Genomic DNA, 13,448 nt, shown 5'->3' with positions numbered 1-13,448 from the left:
GGCAGGTGAAGCAGAACCTCACCTGGCATCATAGAAAAATGATATATAATAATAATAAAATCATTTATAAAGATATTTTCACCCTGTGGTTTGTACTATAAAGTACCATTTAATTTAACCAAATCTGATATTTTTCTTCAAAATCACTGAATTTTCCCATTTTCCCATTCAAATGCTCAGAAGCGAAGCTGGTGAGGCAGCAGTGAGCTGAGCCTCACTTGGGATTGCGCAACCTCTCACTAACTGCATCGGTTGCCATTCTGAGAGCATTTTCGTAATGTCTGTACGTCGCCAAAAAAAAATGGTTAAAAACATTTAATGTATGAACAGATTTTCCATAATTTAGCTTATGTATTTAATGTACTTTGTTTTTATTGTCACCAACTGTGTGTGTAACGTGTTTCGTGTGCTAAGGAGCAATCAGAAACGGCAGAGAACAGATTCAAGGTGAGGCAGGTAGTTCTCGTGCCTCATCGCTGGGGGCGCTCATGAACCCAGACATTGTGACTCCACAACTGCAGAGTAAGAGACAGTAACAGTGATCTAGCCATACAGTAGCTGTGCTGATGCAGAGAGCAAGAAAGACGTGGTTTTGAGTTGTACTTTAACGGTTTCTCCATTTGCTGTTAAGCACAGCACGAAATTAATAATATCTACATGTCTAAGTTTGATTGAGATAACAGAATTATTCTGCAGCGACGACGCGGCTAAGCATCACATGTTAAAGAATAGCCTTTTTGCCCTCCAGCATTGTACGCATGCGCGAAATTTCCTTATGTAAACAATAACATGCAGGGGTCTAGATTTGTGAATCCGATTGTAATTAAGTCGGTGCCTCACCAGCCATGAACCTCACCGCACGTCACTGGACTGAAAACCAGCAGCTCCAGCTCTGATCCTGACTGATCTTTCCACACAAAATCCTCTGGTTTTTAATTAACTTCTCCTCTAACAGTGGTTTTTCATCAGCTCTCTCTCATTAGAAAACAGTATGAAAACGTTAGCTGCTACGTTAACAATTAGCGGTTATTTCGGGCCAATTTAGCTACATAGAAAATATTTTCCGGTTGTTTAGAAGCGAATTTCTGGCTGCAAAGTCAAGTAATTCTGATCTTTCATCCTTACCTGGGGAATGTTATCCTAATGGATCCAGTTTGTTTCGTAAAACGGTTGAAACAAGTCCACATAGCACAGGACTTAAGGAGCTCCGATCGCCCTGCTGCCACAAAGAAGATGGCGGACGCTTTTACGTACGACTCAGCGCTCCATGAGGGGTCTACGTATTCATGTCTATGGTTCCTTTAATGATCTAAGCAGATGCACAGTTCCACCAGGTGTTTGCTAATTACTGCTAGCTAGTCTGAAGGAGCTGAGTGGAGGAATCACTGGGGAGGGCTGCTCTGTGAGGCAGAATATTGGAAACAAGATGGAGAGGTATCTGGAAGGCAGGGCTATGTCCACCCAGGCATTTTGAACAACTGGTTGCCATGGGAGATTAAATAATTTCTCAAACATGGATGAAAGAATCAAAGCAACACTACAGGTACCGGTATGTTTTTGATGATGGAATAACATAACAGGACATACATTTAAAAAAATTCAGCTTTACATAATACTGCCTGTACACTAGTTAAGCGTTGAGCCATTGCTGCTTTGTTATGACGCGCTGAGCGGCTAACGTTGTACCTGTTGATTGCGTGTAAGGTCAATCCCAGAGATCTTCTTTGTTGTTCAAATTCCGAATTTATTCCAGTCAGATGAACAAAGTCAAATTATTCCAGGATACACGGCAACAGTGTCAACAATGACTCTGCCACAGCAGTCAAAAACATGTATGCCCTTCCGGGTTCAAAACTGGAGGCCACAGCCCCATATAGTGACCAAACCCAAAATACTCATATTTGGCTCTACTGCCCTTTAAACATTGCCAAAAGCAGAATTGTGATTTCAAATCTTATATATTTTCTGCAACACTTAAAAAAACGTTTGTTGCTGCATTTGGGGTCACTTATTTTAGAGTGTCAGGAATGTTGTGAAAGATTTTAACTGGAGTAAGAAACATAACGTTCTTTCTTATTTTCTTCCTTTTTTTGGCACCGGAACCACACAGCCGAACTTTAACCTAAGGAACATTTAAGAAGTTTAGCAACTCAGCAAACTAATAACTACAGAGACAGAAGCAGTTGATGTTCTATTATTATTCACTGCTGTCATTAATCATCACCATCAGAAGCAGAGAGGTTCTGACTGATGGGAACTGGTTGAGTTTGTCTCCTACTGCTCACCTGCTGGCTTCATCGCTGCTGCTGTGGACTGGGAGAAGTTTCAGGAGGCAGAGAGAGGGGCAGAGTGTGATCAGATTTCAGCCATGCTCCTCCTCACACACTCACACTCTGCCTTTTACTCTCAAATCCTGCTCGGAAGACGCTTTCAGCGCGATGATCCCCGGGGAGCAGAGAGCCACGGCTCCTGTCTGCAACCTGTGGCTGCATGACGCTGTCTGCCGGAGCGGCTAGCAGATCAGGTGCTGTGATTATCCAGCCACTTTCCTGCTGGAAGAGACGCTGCTGTGCTTCATCCTCAGAGGATCAGCGGCCGGTCGCTTCACGGAGAGCCGGGGATACCATTCAGCTCCTGGGATGGGTCTGGGATAAGTCAGCTCTCCTCTGGAAAGGAATGCTTCCGATTAGGGACAGCAAACATGGTAAGACTCTTTATTTAGAGTCAGCCTCTATCAGAAGCTTTCCCTGATTTCATGATTTGGGCTTAGGCTGAGAACAAAGTTACTCCTTCTCTGTCTCATCTATTCAAAGTGCTCCAACTGAGCAAGTGATTTACAAATCTTTCATTTAAAAGTTACAATAACAATGTGTGATGTAATCTCCTTCCTAATCTAATTGTCATTTTATTTTGCCAAGTGATTTTTTTTTTTGCCTAAATCATCTTTTCGAAAAAAAAGAAAAAGAAAATACTTAGCCCACTATTATAGAAAGGTGATGATCTAAAGTCATAAGTATAAATTTAAGTCATCATTTATACTTGTGAAATTTAAATTCATAATTCTATTGTAAAGCAATATTTTCTCTTCTCAAAGTCATGATTGTGCAACACAACTTTCGACACTGAAAGGAGATTGAATGTTTAACAGGCTTAGAGAATTTATGGCTACTGAAAACTGACAAGAGGAAATGAGAAGTGTCATTATGTATTAGTGATTTTTCATGTTTGTTTCCCCTGATTCATAATGAGCTCCTGATTTTCAGGACACAATGTATGACAAGCTGTTTTCCTATTTGGAGAATTGAATACGGAGATTACTTAACTACGTTCATCAGCCTTCCTTGAATGAAAAAATAAAAGCATGAAGTTGCCGGGCAACAGCATCGCATCTAGAAAAAAAAAAAAAGCAGGCTATTGCAAACAAATACGAGTAGTGCTGTGACCGGCTTGTTTTTTTTTTGTTTGTTTTTTTCCAGAACTCTAGTCAGTCACTGTGTGACACTTTCATTCTGCAAAGTTGTTTGCAAAGAGTTAAGTTTTGAATAGAGTTGGGTTTGCACACCTAAACAAAGTTTCATCCACATTTTAAGGAGTCTCTGAAGGTTCACATTTCAAATTGGTTCCATATGCAGAGCAGAGCCGGCGCAGAGTGATTCAAGTGCCACATGGAAACCAAGAGGGGAAACTCTCAGACTGCTCCTCTCTATTTTCCCCATTTTGGTTTTGTTGTTGTGGTAACAAAAACCCCATAACCGAGTAGAAAAAAATAAATCTCTCAGACCAGAGTGGAAGACTCCTCATTTTTTCATTTGTTTTTTTGCCGCTTGTTTGGAATCTTTTTTTTTCTGTCTCCTGCCAGAGTTCTGGTTGTGTGTGTTACACACCAGGGACTGCTGGGGATCGTGTTGTTAGAGTTCATCGGTGTCTGTCAGTGAAAGACACAGTAAATTAGTGGGCAGCTACACTCATCTCACATCGACACACACCTCCATAACTCCTGAAAATAACAGGTGAGGTTTGTTTGTAGCAGCGGTCGTCTCCGTCTCCCAGATGGGACCAATTTAAGCCTCTAGTCACACACTGGCTAGAGACAGGCTAGCTCTCGGCTGTCAGAGCAGATGTAGCTGCACAGGAGATCAACTAGGATTTAAAAGGAGGGAATGGGTCTTCTTTATATGGGAAACATCTAAATAGCAATAGAAACTGATTATGTTGAGGCTGCACAAACTTTTTCTCTGTGAACATTTTTGCTCACACTCCCTAAAACATTTTCAAAAAAATGAATCAAATCAGCAAATAGACAAAGGATTTAGCCAAAATAAAGAAATGACAATAAATCTCAAACAGAAGCATAGCATGTCATTGCTCCAATGAGAAGCATGCTGCATCCTCCCTGCCAATGTCAAATAATGTTCGGTAGAGGCAGTGTGATGTTGTGGGGTGCTCTCTCTCACTGGGACAGTAAAGCTTTTGAAGGGGAGATTCTGCAACCAGTCATTACGTTTGCTCTGTCTTTGGTCACACAATAAAAAACTGGAGTTTATTTGCGAACAGGTGGCCACCGTGAGAAGGCGCAGTGTGAGGACACAAACGTCCTTACATGTTGTAGATGTGCGGCAAACCTAAAGATGTGTGAAGGCTGCACTGGGATAACTCATGAATTTTAAACTGTCCGACGCGTGCTTCAAAAAACTCCAGGCCGCTTCTCTGTTGTTGCAATCATTTATTTATTCCACTTTGATTGTCTTACTTCAGATCTTACAGATTGACACTGACTGACCAGGCCAAACCATCCAATAGTGCCAACAATAAACGGTATTAAACACGGTCAACAGAAATTATGAAGCACCCCGGCCCACCCGCATCCTCAAACATAATAAGCCAGCACGCCAGTATGGCTCCCATTCATACCTTTAGTGACAGCCACGCCCACCTCGACACACCCACCACCTAAGTGTCAAAGCCGTGTGCTCCCGTCACCTCAATAATCCTTCATTTCATTCATATGGCTCTTACATGTTGTGCTTAACTTATAATTTCACAAAACAATATGCACTTGGATACTTGCTAATATCATGTCATGTTTTATTAGACTGTCTTAGGAAGCACAGAGAATGGGAAGCACAGCCAATGGACCTTACCACAGGGGCCACGTTTCATTGACTAATGCCCATTTTACATCACAGCGCAGCTACCACGTGCGTGACTGTCTCACAAACGCAAGCTACAGTATGCTAATGTACATTGTGGACTAGCAGACCGGCAGAAAGTTTTTGGTCAGGACTCGAAAAAGAATGGTTCTCCACCGTGAGTGGGGTATCTGTACAGGCGTTGTCAGGTATCCTGATTGTATTTGTGGAACTAAAATTCACAGATTTCCAAAATCAGAAACGGAATGTCTTGCTTGGATTAAAGCTTGTGCACGACTGCATTTGCAGCTCAACCGTCGTAGGATCAATAAGAACAAAGGATTGTCTGCTGGTGTARGTATTATTGCTTTGCTTTCTTTGTGTTTAGTGAATGAAAAAAAGAAAGTCAATAATAAACACATCCATTATGAAAACCTTTTAGTCTAGTACAGCATAATGGCAGTACCGATACAACTTCTACACCTTGAAGCCTGTCTGTTACAGCYTTACGTTAGCTGAACAGATCAATATGCAATGTGTACCGTATCTGACATACATTAAAGATTTTATTTTACCTGAAAAGGCTTTTTACTAAACTGTAGTCGTGTTAGCCACGCTAATCATGTTAGCCTCCGAGTGCCATGTATCAGGCCTAGGCACGTACAAACATTTGCCAACAGAAATCACCCTCAAAACCATGAATGCCTGACTTACCCAGCCTTGCAAGAACAATAGGCGTCAGTGATCTTGATCACAGCTATATTTATGCTGAGGGTCTGAGGATCTGTTCTGTTCCTCATCAACCGGTAGCATTTAGCTGTGACGCGCACAATCTTGGAGGCATCGCGTGGCTCAAACACCTTGATGTTGTCCATAAAAGATGACATGAACTTTTTGGTTCCCCTGTCCATTGTCGTGGCTGATATTTTGTGAAAATCCGGCAGAAATTCTACACTAATCAACTCAGAAATACTCTGCAGAGAGTCAGTCGAAATGAAATTACACATAGAAACTAAGCACCGCGAGGCTTTGTTTGTGAGAGTGAGACATGCAGTCACGTGAGACTTTCGAGAGGTGATTCTGGGCGGAGCTTGGTAAGGTCCATAGAATAACAAAACTATGTGTGCGTGTGTGTGTGTGTGCGTGCGTGCGTGTGTGTGTGTGTGTGTGTGTGTGCACGCATGTGTGTCTGAAAATGGTTTATCTGATTTTTTTTGTTTGAATGCAAATCTTACAAATATTTCAGTTTGCATGGGATAAATCAAAATACTGATTATTTTTGAGAATACAATTCTGACATATTTTTAATTAATTTAATGCAGAACGCCTCATGGTTTAGTGTGTTCATGCAGTTTTTGCCTCATCAACAGACACTGGTTGGTAAAACAGGATAAAGAGAGGGGCAGCAGAGACAGAAATTACAGATTGCATTGTTAGACGAAAATAAACAGTTTGATTAGTAAGAAGCTGGAAATGCAGCAGTGTTTATAGTCTGTCTTTTATAGGGCTGCGGTGAGAAACTTCAGCACTAATAGCTGTTTCCTTTATAGTGTCTGGCTGTTTCTCCACCCCTTCAGAGCCTGTGTCCAAGCACAGTCAGTCTCATATCTCCAGAGTCAACAGAAGGTAGAACAGTGTAAATATAGACATTTGTTCATCACTCTGGAAAAAGAGCAAAACTCATAAAGCAGAAATAAATAAATAAAATAAAACTTGAGGTGGAAAATGTTTACATTTGACAGTTATAGAAAATGGGGTTAAACCAATGGGGCTTTCTAATAATGATGCATGAAACTGCCTGTTACTCATTCATTTACTAGTCATTGTGCTGGAATTAGCAGAGAATTAACCTGCCAAACCAAGTCAAAGTTTTTTTAAATATATTTTCAACAACCTTAGCTGTCCAAAGTGCTTCACAATAATTACAGACTGTGGTCTGTTAGGCGCCATTGAATTTAATGTGTTCTAATTGCTGCATCCATCCATCCATCCATCCATCCATCCATCCATCCATCCATCCATCCATCCATCCATCCATCCATCCATCCATCCATCCATCCATCCATCCATNCATCCATCCATCCATCCATCCATCCATCCATCCATCCATCCATCCATCCATCCATCCATCCATCCATCCATCCATCCATCCATCCATCCATCCATTTTCCTACACCATTATCCCACTGGGGTCAGGAGAAGTGCTGGTGCCTATCTCCAGCTGTCAGTGGGCAAGAGCCGGAGTCACCCTGGACAGGTCACCAGTCCATCGCAGAGCAACACAGAAAGACAGGACACATAAAAATGCACACACCTACACACACACACCTACACACACACACCTAAGGAGAGTTTAGACAGACCAATCAACCTAACAGTCATGTTAGGGCTGTAAAGCACAGATTACAAACGTGGTCGTATGCGGCGCTTTCCTCAAAATGCCAGATCCGTAGTCTCTGCAAGTAGTTTTTGTCGCTCTAACACCTGAAAAGATGCCAACTTCTCCTCTGATTGGCTAATAGACGACGAGTGCTAGCACTAAGGCTGAATTATGAATATATTTCATGTAACTGTTTACATCCATCGGTGCCACAACTTTTTAATGACTGATCGCATGAACTGGTTTATTCATGTGTGATTTTAATTTTGTTTCTTATTCAGTGGAAACACAGCTATTGCGGAACAGTATTTTTTCTACATTAGCAGAATATAGACAAAGATTTGTCAACATTTGTAATGAAAACACAGTTTCTGTCATTTACTTTTCATACATTTATGTTGATTTCCTCATTAGTTCTGAATATAACCACATTATGTTTTTTTTTGCTTCTATTTGTATATCCTATGTTTGGGGAGAATCCCACTCTAAACAGAACAGCATTGCTTTGCTAAAATTCATACAAAAATCATTTTGTTTTTGTCTCATGCAAAGCATTTGTCTTCTGAATGTGTCTGTCAGTCGATTCATTCATCCAATGAGAATACTAAACTGATTAAAATCAGGAAAATCCATGGGCAGCACTTTATTCAGACATGTGGCGTTGATGTTTGAACCAAACAGCACCTCCTGCAGTTCCTCTATGTAAAAGTTTTTGCTGCCACAACTGGTAAATGAGCAGAAAGAAATGAGGTGATTTTTTTTCTGCTGTTGGCTGCAGAGAGAAAACAGGCTAAATATAGTTTATTTCTTTTGAATGCTGCACTTACTTTGTAATGTCAGCCTTTGTTATCTTTTGACTGTTGCTTCCTTCTGCAAACATTCATTTTCATGCTGCACCTTCCTCTCAGGAGAATGGAATGTGAACTGGGAAACAGATTTGACCACGTATGCAATCCAGTCACAGGCAAAAGGAGAGGAGGATTCTTGTGCCAAAGAATAATTACATTCAGGCCTATGATCTGCTGTCCGGGCCTCACATCTAAACACTGAAAACACAATCAAAGAACACACTTTTCAGAGCTTTTTAAAACGGAAAATTATCCCATCTGTTAGTTAGACATCAATGTGTTTGCAGTGCTGAGAAAATGTGGGGACAGGTTTTGAAACTGCCTATTACGTACAAGGAATAGCTGTTTAAAAATGTAAAATTATTTTAAATTTGCATTTAATTAACTGAAACTAATGTAGAAAAAAAGCAAATTGGAAAGAAAGTACAGCACAGTGTTAATTATGCCTAGATTCAAGGTGTCATATTTGCAGGTTTTAGATTTTTTGTAATCGTTTTGAATGTGTTCAGAATATGTTCAGAATATGTCCTCAAATACTTTCATAGTATTAGAAAGTACTATGGGCGTCTGCCTTGAGTTTCAATAGAGTAAGAAGACCTGATGTCTTAGGAAAAAAATTCTTCAAGGCAGTACTTAGGAAAAAGTATTGCCTTGCTGCACATTTAACTCAGTAGAAATTTAGATTATTACTCTGGTTATGCAGTTCAATACTGCTGTGAATACATACCATAACTAACGATCAGATAAGAGTAATTAACAGAAATTCAATAATACTTGAGACCTCTCAATTATGATTATTTTAATACTTCAAAAACCAAATATGCCTTAATATGCATTGATGTACACAGTGAAAACTATCTTGGCACTACCGTTGAAGTTGACTTCCACTGTCTTTCACATCTCCACTCCTTCGAGTAGCCAATCAGTGCACTCCTGGATTGGCTGATTGGCAAACGTCAGCAAGTTGAGTAGCATTCCGCCATATCTAAGCTGAGTTTTCCTTTGAATGTTTTAGATGTACTTGATGAAAAAATCTGCAAATAGGCTGCTAATAATTTGGAGTTACATAGAAACCTTTGAAGAGGCCCTTGAAGAATTGGGTCAAATGTTTTTGGTTTCCTTCTTTGAGCTTCTCTCAGTAGTTTTCTTAAGTTCTGGTCCATTCATCCTTCCAAAACTGGGTCTGGTTGACTTTAACTTGCAGACTGATGTCTTCAGACCGGTGGTCTCAAACTGCATTCCTTAACAAACTCGAAGTTTAGATGTCCTGCACCAACTTTTAGATGTGGCAGGATGAAATCTGAAGTAAAACAGTACCACGACTCCCATGCTTCACAGTTGGCGTTGTGTTCCCAGGCTAAAGTTTTTCCTCCAAATGTAATAATAGTCATTATGGCCGAACAGTTCACATTCACAACTACACATTATATAAGTGGATGCGAAAACATAAAACATAAATTAGTATTTTCAGACAGTCTTAGTGGGAGGATTATTGGTGTGATATTTGTGAAATAAATTATCTTTTCACTACAATTTATGCTGTTCAAAACATCGTGTGTATGTCTTGTATCTAAAAAAAAAACACAAAGCATAACCTACCTGGGTGATGTGAGCGGTCATTTGATTCTGCAGCAGAAAGCTGCTGACAGCAGAACATGGCTGTGGACCGCTCACATTTCATTACACAGGAAGAACACCTCTGTGTTTGTACTTACAAAGGAATCTACACAAGGTCGTTTTGTGTCTGTTAAAGATATGAGTATATTCATATACATTGCCTTTTTTCTGGACTTTATTCCTGGTGCAGCAGAAATATAGGATGAACTTAGTATACAGTGGATCTCTTCCTGTTTGCGGTTCAGGAAAATTCCCAGAGAATTCAGCTAGTTCTCATAAAACAGAGGAAAAGTTTGGTGAGTTGGATTATGATAATGTAAACATTAGACATACATGGGAGATGTCCAAGTGTTTTCAAAATTGTTTTGTAGGTGTGGGCATTTATCGTATTGTTTATCATTTATCATGAGAAATTTCTTAGGATGATAACAAATATGATCTATCGTTGTAATGATAAATTCTAATTAATGCTGTTTAAACCTCCCTAAAACTGTTTTCCTCCACTGTCATTGAAACTGTTTTCAATGACAGTATCAATAAATATCAGTAAAGTTGAAAACTAGATTGAATCCACTGGTGTCTTTAAGAAGCGCATTACAAAGGGGAATGTTTTTCAAGAGCAGTATTTGTGTTTTATGCGGTGTCAGCCATACAGGTACCCTAAAAAAGTTATGAATAGTTCTTATTGTCATTTTATGGTTATCACAATAGAACCATAACATATCGGCATAAAACTTTAACCTTACTAGGTTGTGATAAAGTCACAGTATGTGAGAAAGTTCCTCACTGACTTTTATTCAACATAATCACTCAGTGCAGCAAAATAATTTCTCTGCTTCTCTCTGAATTGTTTCACTGAACATATCATTATCTTTTCTCTGCAAACTGAGTGCTTTTCTTCTTCCATCTGTCCTGGATCCCTGTCCTCCCTCTGCTCCATCCCAGTTCTCTGCCCTCCCTCTGCTCCATCCCAGTTCCCTGTCCTCCCTCTGTTCCATCCCGGTTCCCTGTCCTCCCTCTGCTCCATCCCGGTTCCCTGTCCTCCCTCTGNTCCATCCCGGTTCCCTGTCCTCCCTCTGCTCCATCCCGGTTCCCTGTCCTCCCTCTGCTCCATCCTCTCCTGAGGCGAGTCATCTGACTGACTGAGTGACTGACTGGCTGGCTGCAGCACCTGCTGCATGTCTCAACATATTGCTGCATACCATCCCTGCAGTCATTCACAGCAAAAAAGGAAGAAAAAGATAACAAGAAAATGAAAAGAAAAGAGCTGGGAGGTTGCAGCTTGTCGGAGCAGATGAGGCGGTTGGAGGAAGATGAGAAGTGTGGTTCCAATCCAAATATTCAGATATGTGAGAGCAGCAGGTGGGTGGAAGCTGCTGGTGCTGAGCTGCAGTAGAACAAGAACAACAAAGAGGCACAAACACAGAGATAACGTTTAATCCAAAAAGAAAAACAAGTGGGGGAAAAAAAACTTACTGTTTTTACAGAAACCTGCATACATAACATTAATCTAACGTATTGAAAATAAAAGCAAATAAGATTGTTTTTTATATAATGGGAGGAGCTGTCTCACTGCTTTTAAGCCAAGATTGTAGGAATGAAGAAATTCCTTATGAATGTCATAATAAACGTTTTAAGATTAAAACTATTCCCTGAGGTCATCAGCAGGCTGAGAGTGAAGGAACAAACCCAAACGTTCATAATAACACACAGAGCAACAGAACATGGCTGCAAAAGTCTGCTACAAATGAACATCCACATGGGATCAAACATTATATTATCCTATGGGAAGACAGATTCCTTTGTCTATTACACACACACATGCCTCTGTGGGTCTATGGGGCCATAAGTGTGTGTACCATAGGAGACACTGCTGCTGCACATAGTGCCTGTTTTTTCCTTTACATTCCAGGTGAAGAATAATGGGATCCTTTCACTAAAGTCCCAGAGCCCGGTGAGAATCTGGGAATGTGGTTAACAGCTGGAAGGTTGGAAAGATTTCCCAAGGCCCTGAAACATTCCTGCCTCTGAATGAAGATGGTTGATTTACGGTGCCTGCAGAAATACCCACTGAATTCTCTCCCATCTGTGACAAACCAACACAAAGGAGTGAATGAATTAAAAGTAGAAGTTAAATTCCAGATCTAAATCCAACTGGGAATCTGACCATGTAGGGCTGCACAGTGGCGCAGTTGGTAGAGCTGTTGCCTTGCAGCAAGAAGGTTCTGGGTTCGATTCCCAGCCCCGGTCTTTCTGTATGGAGTTTGCATGTTCTCCCTGTGCATGCGTTTTCTCCAGGTACTCTGGTTTCCTCCCACAGTCCAAAAACATGACTGTCAGGTTAATTGGTCTGTCTAAATTGTCCCTGTGTGTGTGTGCATGGTTGTTTGTCCTGTGTGTCTCTGTGTTGTCCTGCAACAGACTGGCAACCTGTCCAGGGTGACCCCACCTCTCACCTGGAACATTAGCTGGAGATAAGCGCCAGCAACCCTCCCAACCCCACTGAGGGTGTAAAGAAAATGGATGGATGAATCTGACCATGTATTGACATTGGATGTCAATAGACTCTCCTTTTGCTCTAACATATTGTGTTTTCTCTTGCACTTCATAGGTATGCTACAAATTGTGTTGGTTTGTTGGGTACCAATTCCAATGAAATGAAGTTATTTTCCAGAGGTGCGGAGGTTTTGTGGGAATGTCTGCAGTCTAAGACATTAAAAGTCATCTTGATTTGTGACGTTTTGTCGATCAGTTAAAAGTCTTCATCTCTCCTCCTTTCTGTTTACATCTCATAAAGAAGGAAGTTTGTCTCAGTGATTTCTTCAGAGATTTTCAAGTCATTTCCTTCAGCAGTTCTTGGTACAGCGCCACCACAGGTGAAGAGGGGAACAGGTTTTTCAAAGGGTTGGGTTCATTTGATGCAGTGCAGTGTGAAAGTGAACCGCAGCAGCTGAAAATGGAACAAATGTTGCAATCTTGGTCCTCAATAGAATCGAGTCTACCGGGCTACCGGTATGGAAACACTTTAAGTTGTTTCAACGCAAATCCTTGATTTCCTGCAGCCTGTTTTTGCTCTGTTGCTGCCTTGTCACCGTCCTTCACTGACCGCGTTAGCATGTCGGATCAAACCACCTGCAGAACCAAATGTTTGGGAAAGGAAAGGCAGCTCTGAATTATGGGCCTGGTACATTCATGCTGGTCTCAGAAGGGTGGTCCATCTTTCCTGTCAATACTTGAAGCATTAGCTTCCTATTCTGCTGCGCACAGCGCGCACACACACGCGCACACACACAAACACACACACACACGGCTGCAGCTCTGATGTCTGCTTACTGCTTTGGTTAAATATCACGGTGATCTCCAGCTGCTATATATTGTCTCAAACTTGAAAAGTCTTTTCCTGGAGACAGGAAAACACGCACACACACACACGCATACGCACACGCACACACACACACACACACACACACACAC

The 13,448-nt window shown here is 41.1% G+C and overlaps 1 protein-coding gene across 4 annotated transcripts in view; it reads left to right on the top strand.

Moving 5' to 3' along the window:
* The first annotated feature begins 2,349 nt into the window (after positions 1-2,349).
* The window catches only part of gask1a (golgi associated kinase 1A), a 22,285-nt gene continuing 11,186 nt past the window's right edge, over positions 2,350-13,448 (top strand). For 2 of the 4 annotated variants that reach the window (XM_008411084.2, XM_008411085.2), the window contains exon 1: positions 2,352-2,704. In XM_008411084.2, the coding sequence (XP_008409306.1) occupies positions 2,702-2,704 (3 nt within the window). In that variant the 5' untranslated portion in view covers positions 2,352-2,701. Of the gene's footprint in view, positions 2,705-13,448 lie in introns of all 4 variants that reach the window. The other 2 variants (XM_017305110.1, XM_017305109.1) reach the window with 2 other exon arrangements.

The sequence above is a fragment of the Poecilia reticulata genome, linkage group LG6 (genome assembly GCF_000633615.1).
Source record: "Poecilia reticulata strain Guanapo linkage group LG6, Guppy_female_1.0+MT, whole genome shotgun sequence".
Lineage (NCBI taxonomy): Eukaryota > Metazoa > Chordata > Actinopteri > Cyprinodontiformes > Poeciliidae > Poecilia > Poecilia reticulata.
The sequence above is the reverse complement of the archived record's forward strand: the minus strand, read 5'-3'. Positions and strand labels throughout refer to the sequence as shown.